Source organism: Cetorhinus maximus, chromosome 9 (genome assembly GCF_964194155.1).
Source record: "Cetorhinus maximus chromosome 9, sCetMax3.hap1.1, whole genome shotgun sequence".
Lineage (NCBI taxonomy): Eukaryota > Metazoa > Chordata > Chondrichthyes > Lamniformes > Cetorhinidae > Cetorhinus > Cetorhinus maximus.
The window spans coordinates 21,688,407-21,712,330 of record NC_135887.1 but is presented as its reverse complement, the minus strand read 5'-3'; the positions used below and the strand labels follow the sequence as shown (position 1 = coordinate 21,712,330).

At 45.2% G+C, this 23,924-nt stretch overlaps 1 protein-coding gene across 1 annotated transcript in view; it reads left to right on the top strand.

Moving 5' to 3' along the window:
• Positions 1-23,924, top strand: part of tbx4 (T-box transcription factor 4) — a 134,775-nt gene that overhangs the window by 92,507 nt on the left and 18,344 nt on the right. Inside the window, exon 6 of the mRNA XM_078547827.1 lies at positions 5,232-5,384. Coding sequence (XP_078403953.1) covers positions 5,232-5,384 — 153 coding nt within the window. The remainder of the gene's footprint in view (positions 1-5,231; positions 5,385-23,924) is intronic.

The window sequence follows — 23,924 nt, the reverse complement described above, 5'->3', positions numbered from 1 at the left end:
GAGGAACTCCTGCAATGATGTCCTGGAGCTGAAATGACTGGACTCCACTAACCACAACCATCTTCCTTTGTGCTAGATGTGACTCCAGCTAGCAGAGAGTTTTCCCCCTAATTCCCATTGACTTCAGTTTTGCTAGGGCTCCTTGATGCCACACTTGGTCAAATGCGGCCTTGATGTCAAGGGCAGTCACTCTCATCTTGGGAGTTCAGCTCTTTTGTCCATGTTTGAACCAAGGCTGCAATGAGTTGAGTGACCCTGGTGGAACACAAACTGAGCATCAGTGAGCAGGTTGTTGATAAGCAAGTGCCGCTTGATAGCACTGTTGATAATCCCTTCTATTACTTTACTGATGATCAAGAGTAGACTGATGGGGCAGTAATTGGCTGGGTTGGATTTGTCCTTTTTTTGGACAGGACATACCTGGGCAATTTTCCACATAGCCGGATAGATGCCAGTGTTGTAATTATATTGGAACAGCTTAGCTAGGGGCGCAGCACGTTCTGGAGCACAAGTCTTCAGTACTATTGCCGGAATATAGAAACATAGAAACTAGGAGCAGGAGTAGGCCATTCGGCCCTTCGAGCCTGCTCCGCCATTCATTATGAGCGTGGCTGATCATCCAACTCAATAGCCTACTCCCGCTTTCTCCCCATACCCTTTGATTCCTTTTGCCCCAAGAGCTATATCTAACTCCTTCTTGAAAACATACAATGTTTTGGTCTCACCTACTTTCTGTGGTAATGAATTCCACAGGCTCACCACTCTCTGGGTGAAGAAATTTCTCTTCATCTCAGTCCTAAATGGTCTACCCCATATCCGCAGACTGTGACCCCTGGTTGTGGACTCCTCCAACATCGGGAACATCCTTCCTGCGTCTAGTCCTTTTGGAATTTTAAAGGTTTCTATGGGATCCCCCCTCATTCTTCTGAACTCCAACGAATATAATCCTAATCTACTCAATCTCTCCTCATGTGTCAGTCCCGCCATCCCAGGAATCAGTCGGGTAAACCTTCGCTGCACTCCCTCTATAGCAAGTACATCCTTCCTCAGATAAGGTGACCAAAACTGCACACAATATTCCAGGTGTGATCTCACCAAGGTCCTATCCAGTGCCTTCAGCCATTTCTTGATATCATGTTGAGTGAATTGAATTGGCTGAAGACTGGCATCTGTGATGCTAGGAACCTTTGAAGGAAGCCAAGATGGGTCATCAACTCGGCACTTCAGGCTGAAGATTGTGGCAAGTGCTTCTTGCCTTATCTTTTGCACTGATGTGCTGGACTACCCCGTCATTGAGGATGGAGATATTTATGGAGCCTCTTCCCCCAGTGAGTTGTTTAATTGTCCATCACCATTCACGACTGGATGTGGCAGGACTGCAGAGCTTAGATCTGATCCATTGGTTGTGAAGTCACTTAGCTCTGTCTATCACTTGCCGCTTATGGTGTTTGGCATGCAAGTAGTCCTGTGTTGTAGCTTCACCAGGTGGACACCTCAGTTTTAGGTATACCTAGTGCTGCTCCTGGCATGCCCTCCTGCACTCTTCATTGAACCAGGGTTGATCCCCTGCTTGATGGTAATGGTAGAGTGGGGGATATGCCAGGCCATGAGGTTACAGATTGTTATCGAGTACAATTCTGCTACTGATGATGGCCCACAGCACCTCATGGATGCCCAGCCTTGAGTTGCTAGATCTGTTTGATATCTATCCCATTTAGCACAGTGGTAGTGCCACACAACACGATGGAGGGTATCCTCAATGTGAGGCAGAACTTCGTCTCCACCATGACTGCTGTGGTCACTCCTACCGATACTGTTGTGGACAGATGCATCTGCGTCAGGCAGGTTGGTGAGGATGAGGTCAAGTATGTTTTTCCCTCACCACCTGCCACAGACCCAGTCTAGCAGCTATGTCCCTTAGAACTCGGCCAGCTTGGTCCTCCATCCAGGGTACATTCTGCACCCTTGCCACCTTCAGTGCTTCCTCCGAGTGATGTTCACCATGAAGGAGTACTGATTCACCAGCTGAGGGAGGGCGGTACGTGGTAATCAGCAGGAGGTTTCCTTGCCCAAGTTTGACCTGATGCTATGAGACTTCATGAGGTCCAGAGTCAATGTTGAGGACTCCCAGGGCAACTCCCTCCTGACTGTATAACCCTGTGCCGCCACCTCTGCTGGGTCTGTCCTGCCAGTGGGACAGAACATACCCAGGGATGGTGATGTTGGTGTCTGGGACGTTATCTGTAAGATATGATTCCGTGAGGATGACTATGTTAGGCTGTTACTTGACTAGTCTGTGAGGCAGCTCTCAAAATTTTGGCACTAGCCCCCACATACTAGTGAGGATGACTTTGCAGGGTTGACAGGGTTGAGTTTGCCTTTGCCATTGTCATTTCTAGTTGTTGTCTGGTTTCATTCCTTTTTTGAGACTTTGTAGCAGTTTGATACAACTTGCTGTTGTATCAATGGCTTGCTGGGCCATTTCAGAGGGCATTTGAGAGTCAACCATATTGCTGTGGGTCTGGAGTCACATGTAGGCCAGATTTCCAGACAATGGTTTCATAGTCATCAGCAGACTTTTAATTCCAGATTTTACTGAATTGGGATTCAAACCCAGGTCCCCAGAGCAATACTCTGGGTCTCTGGATTACTAGTCCAGTGACAATACCACTATGCCATCGCCTCCCCTATGTGTCATAGCGATGTCACTGCGAGAAGATGAGTGAGGATCACTTCAGAGAGTGGGTGTAACTATATATTTAAAAGCACCATTGCCCCAGCAAGATCTCTTCTAGAGTAAGGAACCAAGGAATCCCAAGACAAACCCATAATAACAGACACTACAGCTGTTGGATTGGGTAAATTGGGATTTTGGCTCATTCTTTTGCATCTTAATTTTTTTCCCCAATTTTGGTTAACATCCCCATCACCTTCCAGTCTTACATTCTGATTATAAAGTTAGAGACATGATCTGCCACTTCTGAGACTGGTGCTACTTCTGTGTAATCAGTTGGTTGTAGAACCATCAGAGCAAAGTGGGCCAATTTATCCATTGACTGTCCCTACTTTTGGGAAAGCACTACGATTACATTGGGTGGGGTTGGGACATAAAGAAGAAGAAAGACTTGCATCCAAATGTGTCTTTTGCAAGCTCAGGATGTACCAAAGTCCTTTACATCCAATGGAGTACTTTTCAAGAGTAGCCACTGTTATAATATAGGAAATGCAATAGCCAATTTGCACACAACATAATCCCACAAAAACAGCAGATATTTTTTAATGATGTTGGTTCAGAGATAAATATTGACCAGGACCCTAGGAAAACTCTTTCTTCAAAATAGTTGCCAGGGTCTTTTACAATCACCTGGGAGGGCAGACAAGGCCTTGGTTTAACCTTTAATTCAAACAGCAGAACCTCTTACATTGCAGCACTCCTTCAGTTGTGCCAGCCTGGCTCTTGTGCTCAAATTTCAAACCTCTGAGTAGGACCTGAGTCTATGATCTTAGGATTCAGAAATGAGAGTGCTACCCTCTGAGGCTGACACCTGTACCTGTTCACTTTGAGATCACTGCCTGGAGAAATCACCAGTGGGAATGCAAATGTCTTGTTACCCAGTGTTGAGAGTACATTTGGCTGCATTCCCTTCAATAAAGCTTTTAATACTGTTAGAAGGCTGGACCTGTAACACAAATCATTCATGTAAGAGAAGTCTCCTTTAATTTACATTTTCATCCAATGTTATGGAGCTCTGGGTGAGCTGATGTGCTGTTGAGCTCCTAACATTCCAAACATTCTTTCAGCTGTTGTCCCCGTTGCTCTCTGGAAGAAATCAACAATAAAAATCGAAGTGATGTTTAACAGTTATTACTGTTACTCATGAGTGAACCTTAGGCTCAGTGTCCCTACTTCTGATTCAGAAGTTGAAGGGTTTGAGCCCCACTCTGGCCAACCACAATCAGTAGAAAGTAGAATATAGTCTCTAAAAAAACAAATTATATCTAGTGTAAGATGAGTTGGGACCTGCCCTAACGGACTATTAATTAGGGTACATGTGGATAAATGGTATGAGGTAACAGTTCTCTGCTACTTGCACCTGAGGCTTTGGTCATATCTCTTGACAACATAATAAGATCATGGAATCTGATATCAGTCGGGACAAACGTGATACTGACCTCTGACCATATCTTTGTTTTGAACAGTACAAAGGGGTTGTGGGTTTGTGCACACAAAATTATGAATCAGATGTTGAAGAAACCAAGTGAATTTGGTGAGTGGGCACAAGAAATTTCTCCATAGGAAGGAAAGAACTTGCATTTCTCAGGATCAGGGTATCTCCAAGCGCTTTACAATCAATAAAGTCCTTTTGACATGTACTCACTGCTGTAATGTAGGGAATGCCCATCTGCACACAGCAAGATCCCACAAACAGTAATCTGTTTTTAAAGATGTTGTTGAGGGATACACACTGGCCAGGGCTTCCCTGTTCTTCACAAAAGTGCCATGGGACATTTTACATCCGCCTGAGGTGGTAGACAGGCTTTGGTTTAATATTTCATCTGAAAGACAGCCTGTCTGACAGTTTAGTAATCCCTCAATGCTGCACTGGGAATGTCAGCCTAGTTTTTGTACCCTGATCTCTGGGGCAGGACTTGAATGCACAAGCTTCTGACTCAGAGGTGACAATGGTGCCCACTGAGCCAGGCCGAGAGTGATAAATTAGAGGGTGGGTCACCTGATGCAGTCTCACATGCGTCACATTGGTCAATGTTGAAAAGGCATACATAGAGAGGGTGGGAGAAGGTCCTTAAACTGGATTTTTGAGTGTGGAAGGGGAAGTCTGGTAGTATTACATGGTAAAGGGAGACTAAAAGCAAATGAAATACTTTAAAAATGGAGATTCACACCACTCGGCCCCAAGAATCCATCCAGGAGGAATCCCAGTTGTCCTATTGTTGATGGACGGTGTAATTTAGAATGATTGCTGTGTAATGTGCCTGCTGCGGTGACACAGACTTTAGTACATCATCAAAACAGTAAGACCCAGCTTCCTGCCTTCCTTCTCCACATTACTGAGCTGTCATGGGACAGAAAGAGGAACAGAAGCACTGAGCTGTAACTCTTCTTTCACACACTGTACTGACCTGAACAAATAATTCATGAGCATCACTCTTCTGTTTATCTTGATAACTTATGATTCTAATAGTTACTCTTTTTGTCTCCCTCGCCACAGATTATTTTGAATTCTATGCACAAATACCAACCAAGACTCCACATCGTAAAAGCAGATGAAAATAATGCCTTTGGTTCAAAAAACACTGCCTTTTCCACCCATGTATTCACAGAGACGACGTTCATTTCAGTCACATCATATCAGAATCACAAGGTAAGCCAATTCTTTTCTCCTCTTAATGTTCCCTTTAGAAACAATGCAGTCCTGTTGCTGGCAGCTTTCATCTAACCTCAGTGAAGAGTGTTCTTGGGAATTGTTCAGCTCCTAATAATGTTTTGGCTTCCATTATCTGCAATTGGGAGATTGGCTTGGGACCAAGATCAGAGCCATGATAAGTGATCAAGACTGTGTGATCTGAAGCACAAAGTCAAGGAGGAGGTGGAGTGAGAAACAAGGAACATGAGATCTGAGCTTAAGTAAATAGGAGGAGATAAAGTTCAACACAATGTGTAAATGTAAATGTACATTTTAGTAGGAAGAATGGGGAAGACACTTGTTACATGGAAGGTGCGGGTCTAGATGAGGGTAGAGCAACAAAGGGATCTCAGAGTATAAATACACCAATTACTAAAAGTTGCGCCACAGGTTAACAAGGTAATTACAAAGAGCAAAGCAAGCACTAGGCTATATTTCTAGATGGATAGAATTGAAAAGTAGGGAGTTATGCTAAACCTGTATCGAACATTGATTAGACATTTACACTTAGAGTACTGCATACAGCTCTGGTCACCATATTATAAAAAGAATATAGAGGTAATGGAGTGGATGCAGACAAGATTTGCGAGGATAATACCAGAAATGCATGGGGATACATACCAGGAAAGGATTGACAGGCTGGGTCTCCTTTCTCTACAGAATAGAGGCCTTTAAAATTATGAAATGTTTTGAGAGAGTGTATACAGAGAAAATGTTTCCACTTATGGGGAGAAGCATAACTAGAGATTATCTATATAAGATAGTCACCAAGAAATGCAGTAGGCAATTCAGAAGAAACTTCTTTACCCAAAGAGTGTTGAGAATGTGGAACTTGCTACCACAGGGAGTGGTTGAAGCGAATACTATAGATGCATTTAAGGGGAAGCTGGATAATCACATGTGGGAGAAAGGAATAGAGGGCTGCAATGATAGATTTAATCGGGAAAGATGGGAGAGAGTCAAGTGGAACATAAATGCCAGTATGGACTGGTTGGGCTGAATGGTCTGTGTCTGTGCTATGTATCCTATGTAATCCTATGAGATTGTACCAACCCTGTATGATGGAACCTGCACAGCCTCTGAGGCTACAAAACTTCTTTATGTACACTTTCATAAGTACAGGTGTGTGGGGTCTGTGTCAGAGGGAGTCCCTTTTGCAAGGGTCAGTGCATCTTACTTCATAGCTGGATGGATAACTGTACCTGGTCCTCAACATTCACCCAACTCTCATCTGTGGCTCCATGCAGCTGCTTGTGCACCGAAGCAGCTACACTCTGATAACGGCAATGTTTTGCAGGGCAAGCCAGGTTAGGGTAGCATGTGGGCTGGTGTCCACTGTGAGATAGACTGCCTATCTCCAATCACCTTTTTGCAGCTGCACAAAAAAACGGTGCTGAGACGAATGTGGCCGAGGAAATGGTATTTCCTTACTGGTAATAAAAGCATCGCAGCAAAGCTGTGTGGACAGGTGTAAAGTTTTTTGGCACTGCCACAGAAGGTATTGCAGATCATCCACTGCAGTCAGCCACATCTCCAGCCGTCTTGACTTGTCAAGCCACTGGGAACAGATGTGCAAGACCCAAAGAGTGGGGCTGGCCAAGAGCAATCCATCTTCACTGTAATCAACTCATGTGCAGGTATTTCATGTGTGCACACCTTACTGATTCCTTCACACATATTTCTTTATATCCCGAAATGCACTCCTTTGGTATTCACCCACACAAGCATCCTTCTTGCTTGCTAACAGACACAGAGAGAGAGAGTATTCATCCCTACACTACAGTATATTGCGAGTGAGACAAAAAGAAGAAGAAATTGGAACTCTACTTAGCTTCTTGGAAAGTACAACTCTACTTGATAAAGAAAACAGCTCCCAACCTTAGCACAAAACTGCTCTGGTTGGCAGGGAGCTATCATGATACAATATTGACATTGCTGCTTTAAATGAAACCTGCCTGGCAGAGGAGGGCCAGCTGACATAGCTATCAGCAGGATACCCATTCCCCTGGATTAGTAAGCCAAAGAGTGAGAGGCGAGAGGTAGGTGTTGGCTTTGCTATCAAACCTGTCATCACAAAAAGCTTGGATACCCTTTCTAGGGGCATAAACGGTCGCCATGACTCTTGTGAACAAATATGCAGCAATCATCAGTGACTCCAACAATGACTAGTCCTGAAGATATCAAGGAAAAGTGCTATGACGACCTGGACAGAGCTATTGCATATACTTCACAGGACAAGCTCATTGTGATGGGGGACTTCAATGCAAGGATAGGAACTGACTACCAGGCTTGGGATGATGTCCTGGCAAATCAAGGTGTGGGGAAATGCAACAGCAATGGCACGTTTCGCTTGAGTCTTTGCACCTGCTGAAATATGTCAATCACCAACACCATCTTCAGACAGAAGTCAAAGTACAAAAATAGATGGATGCACCCAAGATCTAAACACTGGCATCAGATTGGCTTATCATCACCCAGCACAGCAACGTAAAAGATGTTATGATCACTAGGGTTATGAGAGGAGCAGAGTGCTCTACAGGCCACAGGATGCTCCGCTCCAAGATAAAATTTACCATCTCACTGAAAAGAAGACCAACATGCACCAGATCTCCAAGAAAGCTAGATGTGTAGAAACCGGCATCCACAGAGTGCTGCGAACAACTCAGGCTCAAATTTGAGGAATGGATGTCGCCTGAAGAAAACTCCAAGTGATGATATTGAAGCAGCATGGTCAACCTTCAAACCAACAGTTCTCCAAACCGTCAATGATGTCCTGGGAACACAGAAAAGAAACCACTAAGATCAGTTCGATGAAAATGATCATCAAATTAAGGAACTGCTACAGGAGCAAAATGCAGCATATGCAGCATAGCTGGGAAACAAAGATACATCCACTCTTAAGAAATCACTCCAGGACAGTAAAGGGAACCTGCAGCAGAAGCTGCATAGAATGCAAGATGCATGGTGAGCTAAACAAGTCAGAGAGTTTCAAGTCTATACAGATCAGGGTGACATGAGGAATTTTTATAAAGCCCTGAAAACTATGTATGGTCGTCCCTCACATGGCTACTCACCTGTTCTTAGTGTTGATGAGAAATCTGTCCTGATGGGCAGGACAGTTAGCCAAGAGCTCTGGGCTGAGCACTTTAGGACTGTGCTACACCACTGTAAATGGGGTAACTATAGACAAGCTTCCAGACTAGCCCAAATGTGAAAACCTGTACATCAAACCCTCTGTTAGGGAGGTTGACAAAGCCATCAGATTCCTACCCTAAAGGAAAGTGCCAGGTTCAGATGGGATCCCAGGAGAAATTTACAAGTCTGGGGGACCCCAGCTAGCCATCAAACTCACACAATTACATCACTGAATGTGGGATCAACAAACCTTCCCTTAGGAGTACAAGAGTGTCACGATTGTTCGCTTGTCAAAGGAAAAGGACAAAAATTTGTGTGTGACAACCACAAAGGGATCTTGCTGCTTATGGTAGCTGGTAAGATTCTAGCAAAAGTTCTACACAAACAGACTGATAAGCCACATAGTAGAACGTATACTGGCAGAAAGTCAAAGTGGGTTCAGGAAAGGGAGAGGCGATTGTGACATGGTCTTCGCCTTTCAGCAAAAACAAGAGATATGCTGCGGACACACATGGGACTCCACTTTGCCTTTGTTGACACAGTAAATAGAAAGGCCTTGTGGAAAGTCTTAGCCAAACTTGGATGTCCTGATAGAGTTGTAAATCTGATAGAGCATTTTCTCGATAGAATGACAGCCAGAGTCGCTGTCTGCAGTGAATACACTGACGCCTTTGACATAACACGTGCTGTGAAGTAGCGGAGGAAACAAATGATCAAACTTACAACAAAATTTGCTGTGTACAAAGCTGTGATAATACCTACCTTCCTCTATGCCTGTGAAATCTGGGCTACCTACTCCAGACACATTAAGCAGTTGAATAGGTTCTACATGAAATGCATTTGGAACATCATGGGCATCAAATGGGAGGACAAAATGCCCAACGCTGAAGTACTTCAAAAAGCAGAAGTGTCTGGAAATGAAACACTCATCATCAGAGCCTGCAAGCTAGGCCGAGATTAAGGTTCAAGGATTCCTAGAAGGCAAACCTCAGGAAATGTGACATGTCCACCACAGACTGGGAGAAAAATGCACAAGAAAGAACTTCCTGGGGAGTGATCTCAAGCAGTGCATTATTTCCTTCAAACAGCAAAGAATCCAGGAAGCTAAGGACAAAAGATGAGCTAGAAAGACAGGCAGTTCCAGTGAAATCAAACAATTCATCCTTGCCAGCACTGTAGAAAGTCATACAGGTCTGCAATCGGGCTGCACAGTCCTGTTGGAACACACAACAGATGTCTCTAGGAATGGCCCCTTTGATAATGAAGGAAAATCGACAATGATAGTACAGGAATGGGGCCGACTGGTGACTTGTCTACACTATGTATTATAAACACCCCAGCTGCATCAGAGGCTCCTAAAATTATGCTAAGAGGCCCAGTCTCACAAAAGCAGATGTGGGAGATCTCTGGAGACTCTTTTATTTTTAAGGCAGGATCATGGAGAACAGCCTAAGTTTGCGACTTTCGCATGTTTATTGATCTGTTTTGGTTTAGACTGGCTGCATAATTAATGCTGCAATTTTTACCTCTTCACTTCAATCTTCACCTTTAAGTTGCTGCTTAAAACCTAGCTCTTTGACCAAGCGTTTGGTTAGCCATCAGCTCTCTTGTCTCCTTTCTTAGCTCGGTATCAATTTCTGTCTGACCAGATACCTGTGAAGCCCTTTAGGATATTTAACTATGTTATGAGCACTATATAAGTGCAAGCTGTTGTTGCTTACAAGACTGGCAGTGACTGACAGTGTACATGTGCAAATTGCATCAAAGCCCATGCTGGATTAACCATATGTGCTTGTGTGTTGATGGCATATGCTGTAAAGGAGCCAGTAAAATAATAGGCCTTCCTGGCTGCTGACCTTGGCAAATTGGAGAGGCTAATGTCGAAGTTGTGGTCAGTTATATAAAAGTTGCATATCATGACATATGATTGATATAAATGTAGATTATTAAGCAATTTGGTCCCCACAGTATACAGCAGTGTCCATCACAACCGACTCCCGACTGAAAGCCAAAATGTGGGAGAGTGGTACACTCAGTTGCATTCCTGGACAGTAACATTGTAAAACGGCCATGATATATATTTCTAATAATTCACAACTTTAAAGGTTTTTTTTCTGATGGTTTCATGAAAGCAGAGACTAAACAAAAATCAACTCATAAAACCTAATCTGCCCTCTCAGGTACAGTAGTTATCAAAGATCCTGCCATTCTGTCTGAAGAAGAGCAGGGTTGTTCTCCCCAGTGTCCTGGGCAATACTTACCCTCAGCCAACATCACTGAACCAGATCATCTGGTCATTATCACATTGCTGTTTGTGGATGATTGCAGTGCCCAAATTGGCCACCACCTTTCCTACATTAAAGCAGTCAGCACTTCGAAAATACTTAATTGACTGTAAAGCCCCTTGGGACATCCCAAGGTCATAAATGGCGTTATATAAATGGAAATCCTTTCTTTTTTCAGTAAAGTTACAAAGGATTTATTGAATTGGATAGACTGATGGTGACAGCCATTCTGAGTGCTAAACAATACCTCTTATATCTCAGTAAAATGCTGTGCCAGCGCCATAGGTGGGTGGGTTTCATGCAACCAGTGGCAACACCAAAGGAACCTTGATGAATTCATTATGGTTGATGGCTGAGAGAACCAAGTCTTCCCAGCTGCCATCCTTAGTGAATCTGGCAAATTTATTTTGTGGTTGTTGGTGAATGTGCAAGGCCCAGCTTGGGTCTGACACAATTGAAAATAGCTCAGCATACTCATGTTAAAGACCGTTGCCCCCTGACATGGGAAAGCTCAGATTGGTGCCAGCAATAGTATTGTCCTGTTTTAAACTGTGGGGAAAAAAGGACCATAGTGGTATCGTGTCAATAGAAAACGGGTGATAATAATATAGCACAGAGATCAGTGAATGAGCTCCATTCAAACACTACTGCACCACCCAGGTTTGTCTACCTCCAACAGCACTATCCCTTTCATAGACAATTTTAATATTTAATCCACATCCATAAAATAAACAGCTGGTTTCATTATCAAATGTGCCTAGTCCTTTTTATCATACACTGGAACCAAAGTGCTGACAGTGATTAGCTGAAGGGTCATTGTGTGGTGCAAAATGTTTTCCTAATTGTTTGTTAATTGGGGTCAAAGGACAATAGTTCACAGAGGCATCAGCAGGCGACAGTGTACAGACTGTTGGCCCCTGACACGAGAGAGCTTAGACTGGTGCCAGCAATAGTACTGTCCTGTCTTACACAGGTGGAAAACATTTTCCTTTTAAACTTCTGACTCCCCTATGGTACAGTTGGGGGCAGGACAGAGGATAAATAGCAATGGTCCAGTCTATCATAAAAAGGCAAAGCGATTGTGCAACACTTTTAGAGACCATCACTGAATTTTACTAAAATATTCCCAAGCAGCTAAAAAATCTCACTCTTTATGGGCTGGGTTTGGACTAATAGTCAAGAGGGCAATATCTGCCTTCACCAATTTCAAAACAGGAGCATTACTTGCCAGCTTGCAACACGACAGTTCCATTCAATACCAACTTGCATTTATATAGCATCTTTACCAGATTAAAAGCATCCCAGCGTACCCCACAGGAGCATTATAAGACAAAGATTGACACTGAGGCACTTCAGGACAAGTGACCAAAAACTTGGCCAAAGAGGTAGGTTTGAAGGAGCAACTTAAAGGAGGAGAGAGGTATGGAGGTGGGGAAATATAGGGAGGGAATTCCAGAGCATAGGGCCCATGCAGTTGAAGGCAAGCCTACAAATAGTGGAGTGATGAAAATTGGGGATGTACACAAAGACCAGGATTGGAGGAGTGTATCCGTCTTGGAGGGTTGTCCATGATTCACATCAGTAAATGTCATCATGCTTCATGTACAACACCAGTGCAATGAAAATGAATATGCTGCTCCGAACTGTTTACAGTGGGGATTTCTTTCTGATATCATTAATGAAAAGTGAAAGTAAGACAATTGAGGAACAGAAATTTTAAAAATTAAAATGCTGGAAATATGCAGCATGCTGATAAACACCTGAAAATATTAAAATCGTTACTGTTTCAAGAAAGTATAATGAGGAATTCATACCTGAAAAATTAACCCACCTTCACTAGTTTGGAGACACTGATGGGCATATTGTGTATTTTCAGCATTTCTTGCTCTTTTGCTTATATTCGCTGCATTGTTTGTCTCATTCTGAAGGACAATTTACAGAACATCACTGCTAACAGGGAGTTATTGAGCATCATTATACTCTATTATACAATCTTAAAAATGAACACAATAAAGGTGGATGATAGCTATGGGAACAGAAGACATACAGAGAAACTCCAAACTCAAAATGAGTACCTTGACTTACAATGCTATGGTAACTAATAACAAATCAGTAAAAGTTTATTCTTAGGGTGTGTGTCAATAGCAAGATTGGCATTTATTACCCCTCTTTGGAAAGTGGCAGCGGGCCTACCCCTTGAACTCTGCCGTGTATGTAATGGAACTCTCACACAATGCTATTAGGTAGGGATTTCCAAGATTTTGACCTAGTGACATCATAGCAATATCATTTGAAAGTAACCAAATTCCCATCAGTTTATTGTCTCCTTCTGGCAAAAATTAAGGTGAAACTGAAAATACCAAAAAAGGAAAAGATGTGCAACCATTTAGACCTTGACTGAAAGATGAGAACAGGAGAGGCATTCACTCTTAAAGTAAAAAAAAAGTATGAATATCTCAGGATTGAGAAAACAGAGCAAACAGAGGTCTCAGAACATGAAATGGAAAGCAAATGGAAAAAGCATGAAATAGAGTCTGCAACACGCTGCAAAGAAAGTATTGCAAAAATGGAAAACAAAAAGGAGTGGATGAATTCCCATCAAATTGAAAATGCACAATCGCATTATCATAAAAGTTGTAAGTGCCATCGGACTTACTTGTGCCGATTTAATGAGAAGATGTTCATTTACTCAATAAATATTCAACCACCTGTTTCTTGAAGTGGTATCTATTATCGTATCTTACCTCTAGACTTGATTATTAAAATACATTCCTGTTTGGCCTCCCATCTTCCACCCTTCATAAACTTAAACTCATCCAAAACTCTGCTGCCCCTATCTTAGCTCAGACCAAGTCTTGTTCACCCATCAATCCTGCCCTTGCTGACCTATACTGGCTCCAGGTCCAGCAATGCCTCAATTTTATAACTCTCATCTGTGCTTTTAAATTCCTTTGTGGCCTCACCCCTCTCTATCTTTGAAATGCTCTTGAGCTGTACAGCCTTCTTTGATATCTCTGTTCCTCCGATTCTGGCCACTTGCAAATCCCTGACTTTAATTGCACCACCATTGGTAGCTGAGACCCTAATCTTTGAATTCCTTCCCTAAACCTCTCTGTCTTTCTAACTCCCTCTCCGCCTTTAAGACACTGTATAAAATCTCAATTTTTGACCATGCTTTTGGTCATCTGCCCTAATATCACCTTTTGTGGCTCAGTATTAAATTGGTTTGATATCACTCCAGTGAAAATTTGAGGTTATACAATTTGGCAGGAAGAATAGAGGAGCTGAATATTATTTAAATGGAGAAAGACTGCTGAAAGCTGCAGCACAGATGGATTTGGTGGTCCTCATGCATGAATCACAAAAGGCTAACATACAAGTTCAACAGGTAAGCGGGATGGCAAATGGAATGTTGACCTTTATTTCAAAGGGAATTGAATATAAAAATAAAGTCTTGCTAAAACTATACAAGGCACTACTTAGACCACACCGCAAATACTGTGAACAATTTTAGTTCCCTTATCTAAGGAAAGATACACTGGCATTGGAGACAGTCCAGAGAATATTCACTAGGTTGATCCCGGGTATGGAGGGATTTTCTTATGAGGAGAGGTTGAGTAGGTTGGGTCTGTACTCATTGGAATTTAGAAGAAAGAGAGGTGACCTTATTGAAACATATAAGATTCTTAGGGGGCTTGACAGGGTAGATACCGAGAGGTTGTTTCCCCTTGTGGGAGAGTCTAGGACCAGAGGGCATAATCTCAGAGTAAGGGGGGACTCTAATTTAAAACAGAGATGAGGAGGAATTTCTTCTCTCAAAGGGTAGTCAATCTGTGGAATTCTTTACCTCTGATGGCTGTAGAGGCTGGACCATTAAGTATATTCGAGGCTGAGATAGACAGATTTTTAATCAGTAAGGGAATCAAGGGTTATGGGGAAAAGGCAGGAAAGTGGAGTTGAGGATTATCAGATCAGCCATGATCTCATTGAATGGCAGAGCAGACTCGATGGGCTGAATGGCTTACTTCTGCAACATCTTATGGTCTTATGGAAACACCTTGGGTCATTTTGCTATGTTAAAGGTCCAGTATAAATGCAAGTTGTTGTTTCTGATGAAAAGTCGTTGACCTGAAACGTTCACTCTGGGCAACATTTTCCCCCTGTCGGGGTGGGGGAATGTATGGGAGCGGACGTGAGCGGGTGGGTTCCCGATCGGCGCCCCCATTTTACGTGGGTGGGCCAATTAAGGCCCACCCAGCGTGATGTCTGCCCCATGCACTCCCTGTGCCGGCGGGGGTGGGGGTGGGGGTGGGTAATTCCCTGAGTCAAGAGTGCACTCTATCGCGCATGCGCGTGGAAGAGCGCACAGATCTCCCTGAGGCAAAGTGCTGCCTCAGGGAGATCGGCTCTGGTTTGAAAATTTTCAATAAAGAAGGGGAAAAAAATTATTGACATGTCCACTCATGTGCCACTGTCACATGAGCTGGGACACGTCAATTTCTTTTATTTAAACATTTTATAAAAACTTTAATACCCTCATGAAACCTCATCCCGCCCGTGGATGAGGTTTCATGTTTTTCAGAAGCCCGCCTGGGCTCCCGACCTGCCCGCCAACCTTCAGGCAGGTCCATTAATCATGTTAATTAGTTTTTTATTGGCCTTAATAGGCCTTTGACAGTTTGGTGGGCATGCACCCGATTCGGCTGTGCGCCTGCCAAACTGAAAATCTAAATGGCGCGGGGTGACATCGGGACACATGCCCGACGTCACCTTGTGGCATTTTACATGTCGGCAAGCGGGTCCCGCCCCCCCCCCCGCTCACCGAACAGAAGATTCTGCCCTCTGTTTCTCTTTCCACAGATGCTGCCTGCCCTGCTGTGTATTTCCAGCATTTTCTGTTTTTATTTCTACCTTCCACACTGTTCCTATAATCTTAATTCCTTTATTATCAAAAAATCTATCAATCTCTGTCTTAAATATACTGAATGGCTGAGTATCTACAGCCCTGTGGGGTACAGAATTCCAAAGTTCCATAACCCTTTGAGTGAAGAAATTTCTCCTCATCTCAGTCCTAACTGGCCAACCCCTTATTTGGAGACTGTGACCCATAGTTCTAGACTCCCCAGCTCTGGGAAACATTCTCCCAGCATTTGTCCTATCAACCTCCTTAATAATTTTGTGTTAGCAAATCTATCTAAATTATATTTTTTATAAATATGTTGGATTAGAAATTATGGCCAAGTAACGACAGAAATAAAACTCCAACTGGCTTTATGACTAGTTCCTATCGTGCCAAAAGAAAAGTTAAACTAAATAATGCCCTCCAGCAGAACCAGCATCTTTTGGTTCTGTTGAGCGTGTTTTCCATTATCGTAAAATAGCACCCCAACTGATCAGAAATAGTATAATAATTTCTCAATTAAATTAACACCTCAATGGAGCATGTTATAGTTTTGAGTAAGACCGTTGCTAAAAGGAGAAATGTATACAAAACTATTGGTATAGACATAGATAAATAGTTTATTGAACACGATTATTGTGCTACAATGATAATCTTGGGGGCACAATTTTTCAGTGAGCGGGCGGGCATACGCCCGACCCGCTCAAGCGTAAGATGACGCACGATGACGCTGGGCGAGCGTCCCGACGTCGTTGTGCACTCGCTCAATATTTCGCTTGGCGGGCGCGTGCGGGAGTTGGAGTCACGCCTGCCATTAAGTAAGAGGCCAGTTAAGGCCCTTGACAACCCAACTGACGGCGATTTAGCGTTGCCTGTTCAATTTTTCGCTCGTTGCACGGGCAAAACGGGCAGGCGGGCAGGCCAGAATTTGCAAAACCTTATCCACGGGCAGGATAAGAAGGGTCAGCAGCATTGTCAATGTGAGTGGTGAGGAGTTCTGGAGATAACTTGCTGCTTATTGGTACTTGGCAGTTTAATCTCTAATCAGAGCTTCATTCTTAGCATTTCCAGGCATCATTTCTGCACTCATTAGTGTCTCCCAGGCCCCGTGAGGATTCAGACTGTGTGGACCTTTCTAGGTATCAGGCAGCCTTCCCTTACCCTGGTAATGGCGATTGTGCTCTCCGCTGGAGGCACCTCCTCTGAGGAGGAACAGAGGGACAGAAGGCCATGTGTCCCTATGCAGCTTCCAGGGGAGTGACCTGTGGGAGGAGAGGCACAGGCGCAAGGGGCGCAGGGCCAGCAGGAAGTCCAAGGTGGAAGGGGCCGCAGAAGACGCCGCTATCCTGCTGCCAGGGTTTACAGGCGGCGATGCAGCTACCTCACTATGTCTGAGGTGCAATGTCAAAGGGGGCTCCACCTCTCCAGGGAGACTGTGACCTCCATTTGTCAGATGATAGGCCCTGAGATCACCTCCAACTGTGTGGGTGGACACCCCATGCCAGTGGCTCTGAAGGTCACAGTGGCCCTCAACTTCTATGCCTCTGGCTCTTTCCAGGGCTCAGTGGGAGATCTGTGTGGAGTGTCCCAATCAGCTGTCCACAGTTGCATCAAGCTGGTGACAGAAGCTCTGTTCAGGCTGGTATTGACTTTCATTGATTTCTGTATGGACGAGGCCAGCCAGACACAGTGAGCCAGAGGCTTTGCAGCGATTGCTGGGCCCCCCCCGCTTCGACTGCACACATGTGGCCATCAAGGCGCCAGCGGGTCAGCCGGGTGCTTTCATCAACAGGAAGGGCTTCCACTCCATGAACATGCAGATAATGTATGACCACAGGATGCAGATTCTGCAGGTCTGTGCAAGGTATCCCGGCAGCTCCCATGGCGCATACATCCTGAGACACTCCCAGGTGCTGAGGCTATTCAGTGGTTCAGCCCAACTGGATGGGTGGCTCCTGGGTGACAAGGGCTTGACACCTCATGACACCTTTCTGCTACCCAAGAACAGAGGCGGGGCAGCGGTACAACAGGAGCCATGCCTCCACAAGGGCAGTGGTAGAGAGAACCATAGGTCTTATCAGGATGCGCTTCTGACGCCTGGACCGTTCAGGGACCGCACTGCAATACCCCCCAGAGTGGGTGTTAGTGATAGCGGTTGCATGCTGCACTCTCCACAATCTGGCACTGGCAAGGGAGACCCACTGAGGAAGAGGATCTTGACGCAGCTGCACAGACAATAGAGGATGAATCCAGTAGTGAGTCAGAAGAGGAGCATGGTGAGGAGAATGCTGAGGGCATGGAGCCTGATCTCGGCAACCTCCAAGGGAGCTGGGACACTAGAGATACCTTGATCCAATGCTCCTTCAGTTAGGCTGCCAAATAAGAACTACCCCATCATGCCAGGGCTGCTGCCTCCATCCTGAATTGCAGAAATGACCCTTTCCTTGGCCCCCAAGATACAGTCAATGTCTGTGTAATAAAGTTTCGAGGCACCCACAGCCAGCATTACATAATGGCCTACCCTGCACCTACAAAACAAACGAAGCATACTCAGGCCACAGACACAAAAGCAAATGTCATTTTATGTTGGAGCTCACATAGGCTTGAATGGAGAAATATCCAGTATTGGTAGTCACACCATTAAAAAAAGGAAAACAAAATGGGGGAACAACAGATCATCCATGACCGGTCCCTCTCATGCTTAAGGTGCTTTAAACTTATGTTTACAGGCACTATATCTTGGTGCTCCCCCGTCACTGGCACTGGAATTGGAGGCAGCCTGCCGACTGTGCTGTCCTGTTGGCCTTGATGACCTTGGCGGTTGTCCTCTGGCCAGTGGAGCCTGTGCTGGCCGCACCTGGGAGGGAGTGGCCAGTGCCACAGCTGGCATCTCCCCAGTCGCCGGAGCTTCATCAGATGCCACGGTCACTGGCAGAGGGGTGGAGGAGCTGCTGCTGTCATCCAGAGCACCCTGAGAGGAGCCCGCAGAGACGACAGGCAGCTCATGTGCCAATGTGTGGTTGCTGTGGACCTCCCTGTTCACCATTAATGGATGGGCACCTAATGGGATACTGGGTGCCCCATTCATCTCACACACGGACACTGACCAGCTGAGGTCAGTGCCTGTGTGCGTGCTTGCAGGTCTGAGTGCAAACCCAGGAACCCCTGATTCTGTTCCTGGAACTGCCTCTTCATGAGAGTCACCACTCTCTCAATGGAGGAGGCAGTGTGCTCGGCCATGAGGGTCAGCACAGTGCTCATGCTCCACAGGGACTCCTCCACAATGGAGACTATGGCACAAATATCCTCTTGGATCTCCGCCAGATCCTCCCGCGCACCCAGCTGGACATCCAGCATCTGCTGCCTAATGGATGACTCCAGAGGCTCATCATCAGCCTTTGACTGAGCATTGTCTTGGTCTCCAGCAGTCCTCCGACTGCCAGCGCCCTGGGCACTCTCTGTCTACGCCTGAACATCAAGCGAGTGTGAAGTGCCCTTAACAATGTGCACCAAGATACTAGCCACTGAACTAATGCCCACCGAGGTGCTAGTATCTGCGCTGGTGCCTGGTTCAGAGAGCGGGTATGACACAGGTGCTTGTGGAGCATGGTGGTCCTCTGGTGTCAGGGGTGGCCCTTCAGGGTCTGGAGAGCAGCACCTGCTGGTGAACCTAAAAGGGAGAAGGACATGTCATTAGTTAAAGTCATCACACTGTCACTGTGCATGCCAGGTACCCTGGTGAGACCATGGAGTTCTGCAACATGTTGCCCTTGTCTTTCAATGATCAATGGGGACTCCAGGTTCGAGGCTCACATCAATGAAGAGACTGGGAGAGGATGAGGAGGTGTGGGAGTCCACTGCCAGTCTGCGACCTCTCAATATTGTTATGGGATGTCTCCTCCTGAAAAGACAGAGGAGCATTGATAAGCCCACTCTACCTTCAGCACCATTACAGCCTGGCCAACCCCAGCTGAGGAGCACCTTGCAATGCATATCCAAGTCATTGAGCCGCAAGGCACTCAGTCAAAGCAGCCAGGGCTCAGCCCCTTGGTCAGCACCTTGTTGGCACAGTTAGCACTCAGTCTCTAACACCCTTGAGCTCCACGGGGGGGACGGCCAGCCCAAAATAATTGAACACACTGACTGATGCCAACATGGTACTCACCCTTCCTGAGTGCAGCAGGTCATTGAAGTGTTTCTGGCACTGCACCCAGGTGCGCTGCATCCTGTCGTGGCTGCTCACCTGGGCTGCCACCTCCTCCCATGCCATCTTGGTGAGGTGCGGTGGCCTCCTCCTCCCATCTCTGGGGACAAAGATGTCTCTTCTGGCAGCCACCTCTTCCAGGAAGGCAGCAAGGCACTCGTCGAAAAAACGGGGGGGCTGAGTGCCCACCCGACCTGCCCTCCCACCTGACTTTTGCTGACGCACTTGACTCCATCCTTGCAACGACAGACAGACATCCTTCCCTGGCAGCCTTTCTCGGGCTGCCTGGGCCGTTTTTAAACCAGCCACCAGGTCGACATTGGACCCAGCAGCCGAGAGGCCTCTGCCCATGCTTGGCCCTTCCCGGCCAGTGATGAACCGCGTTTCACGCTGGGCAGGCCTTAATTGGCCCGCCAGTGTGAAATCGCAGTTGGCCCCGAACGCGGGCAGCGGTCGGATTCTTGACTGCTTCTGCCCACCCCCATTGAGCCCGCCCGACGAGGGCAAAATTCTGCCCTTGATGTCATATGCAAAATGCAACCAGCCAGCATTGAATAATATCATACTAGTTAAATATGCTGGATTGTTGCTCATCAAGATTTTACATGTAATTGTTCATCTCGCTCCAGAGATTAAATTTGGAAACATTTTTGGCACTGCGAACAGAATATTGGAACACTATTGGAAAAACATTCCTGATTGTAAAAATGGCTTTTTTTGTACTCTTTCCTTATTGTTACGGCCGGGGTGGGAGGAGTGTGTGAATTATCAAGCTCCACTACTCCGCAGGGCGTATCATTAATTTAAATGCTTAATTTTCTAATTAAAATGGCCAATTGTGTACCTATGCCTCTAGTACCCAGAAGGGAAGAGACCCTGACCAGGTTTCTTTCAAAAACTCAGAATGATTAATTTATTATAAAACAAAACTCCTTTTAAACAAGTTTCAAGAACTGATTGACACACAGTTGTAATCTGGAAGTGTAACTAACTAACTAACCCTTTTAAACTTCCCCAGCACACACACAGACACGCATACACAGACAAACAAAAGACATACAGGTAGTCTCTGCGGAGTTGGGTGGATGGGGAAAAAAAAACTTTCTTAGAAAGAAATGAAAATTAAAGTTCATGGAGGTTCGATGCTGTCGGTCTGAAGATCCTTCACGTGAAGGGTTCCTTGGGTGGGCCCAGTAGATGTTGGGAAGTTCACCAACAATGCTTCAGGGTGGAGGAGAGCATAGCTGGACCAATTCTTCCTGTCTCAGCTAGCAAGTCCAAAATTATGCAGACAAACTACACTCAGATGAGGATTGTCTGGCTACAGTTCGAGAACCACACATGATTTCACAAAACAGAGAGGAGGAGAGAGGGAGAGCTAGTCAGGGTAGCCTTCAGTTCTCAGCCTTTCCCCAACAAGACTGAAAGCAAAACCACAGGTTCAAACTTAAGGGAAAAATTTTCCCCCTGTTGTGGGGGAGGTGCAGGAACGGGCGCAGGCAGACGCGCCTCCTGCCACCATTTTACATGGACGGGCCAATTCCAGTGTGACGTCCACCAGGAAGCGCTTTGCGCTCCCTGTGCGGGCAGGGGAGGGATTCCCTCAGCCGGGAGTGCGCTCTTTCGCGCATGCGCACAAAAGAGCGCACTGATCTCCTTGAGGCTAAGTGCTGCCTCAGGGAGATCGGCTCCAAATTAAAAATTGTTTAACAAATGATAGCAAGATTTCCCTGACATGTCCCCTCATGTGACACTGTCACATGAGTTGGGACATGTCCATAACTTTTACTGAAACCTTTATTAAATATTTAAAAACCCTCATGAAACCTCATTCCGCCTGTGGATGAGGTTTCATGCTTTTTCTTAAGCCCGCCAGAGCTTCTGGCCTGCCCGCCGACCTTAAGGTTGGATGGGCAGGTCCGTTAATGATGTTAATTACTTTTTCAATGGCCTCAATTGGCCTTTGACAGGTCAGCAGGTGCATAACTGATTCGGCTGCGTCCCCGCTGACCTGAAAATGGAAATGACACGGGGTGGTGTCAGGAGTTCCACCCAACGTCATCCTGCATCGGTGAGCAGGCCCCACCCCTGCTTGCTGACCGCAAGATCCTGCCCAAGGTTTTTTCTCTGCCCTGCGATTGCTTTTTTGTCTCCCAGCTTTTCATTTATTAAAGTACTTTGCAGTTCAAAACAAACAAACAACTCCTTCTCAAGTACCATATAGCTCAGGTGATTTCTTGGAAGAGGCCTGCTTGTTGACAGACCCAAGGGGAACTTGTGACCCTTTTAAAACAACTCTTGGGCAGCCTCCAAATGTCCAAATACTGCAATGTCCTTCAATATCTTTAAAAAGAAAAGTCCAATTTAAAGAGATATGATTCTGACATTATCTGAACCTTTAAAGTACTGAAAGTCATGTGCTAGCATTTGTAAAATACTCAACAGACTCTTCATTTCAGGAGCCAGATGTATGAAGGATTTCTGACCTATATGCATGCCTAGATATGTAAAACTTCCACTTGTCCTGCTCTGCTGCCATAAAAAACAAGATTTGCATTTATGTAGCACAACCAGCAGACATCTCAAAGCACATCGTCCAATTCCCAGCTCTCACCACACAGATTGCTGTATTTTAATGGCAGAATAACAAAGAAGTTAACGGTCGCTGTATTTTTAATATCAATTGACTGCGCATCGCATTATAATTCTATTGTAGATTAAGATTATAGTCACTTTAATCTGTAAACCTGTGCGTGATTATGTCGAAAGCAAAGAATTTGGCAGTCAGTGTGCTGTAGCATGAAATAATGTTAAACGCACTAGTAAAACCGTTTGATGCGAGAGGGGCAATTGTCAGCTTGGAATGCAGCTCCTCAAAGACGGAGTGTAAAAAATTGTACAGTTCCTGGATCTTAGGCGATATGTTCTGCTTGTGGGAACTGTTGTTAGACTGCTGAGACAGAAGACAGCTCTCAAGAAACCATCAAATTGTAGCCGGGAATATGAAACTAAATTTAGCGATTTTGAAGGTGGGTTAAAGATTACCCGTTGCTGTGACCATAGACTCACTCGTGGCTGAAGGGACTTGTGAACTGTGCAGTGTTACCAGATGCGATGGATAAATTTGGATAACAAGACACTGAGAACAGCAGTTTGAAGTGGTTCTAATAGATTTACCAATACCTGTCTCTCGTCAAGGTATTTTTTCAGATGTTACATTTTATTGCGCGGATCCAGTAAACAAACAAGTCCGCGGAGGAAGAGTGTTGTGACCTCTCTTCACTCAGGGAGTAAAATGAATGAACAAGGGTTACAATGTGAGCCAAATAAGCCTAGAGACTTTTGACTCCGAGTTTTCTGTCACGTGGCACATATTTTTGCCTAAGGCTAATATAAAAAGAAACACAGATACCCTATTTCTTTAAACACATCAGGGATGGTCTAAGGTGAAATTGTCTATTGTTGCTGATATTGGAACCAATATTTCAAAGTATCATAGGGCGGTTTCTCTTATCTTTTACTTCGATTTAAAATACTGAATAAAATGAATATGAATTGGAATTTCAAACGTGATACCTCAGCAATGGGCTTTTCTTGAACTAGGAACCGAGCAAGCAACTTAGCTCGGGAGATAGGGAGCTTTGCACCTCCAGCTCACGGCCATTTGGGCAACGGCCGCACATTCACCGCTGGTTCGAAAATCTTCTGCCCAGCTACAGACTGTCGGTGTTCCTGTTTTTAGTTATTCTTTCAAGGGGCGTGGGCGTCGCTGGCTAAAAATGCTGGCCTGGCCAGCGCCGCCCCACGTCCCATGAAAGAATATAATTACCTAAATAACAGGATTATCATCAAGATGTCAAAATTCTGACTCGACAACACCAACAGTCTGCTGGGTCCAAAGTTTCCTGCCTCCAGGTTGCTTGTTCAATTCATGTGTTAACATGCTTTAAATCTGTTCTGAAGACATATTTATT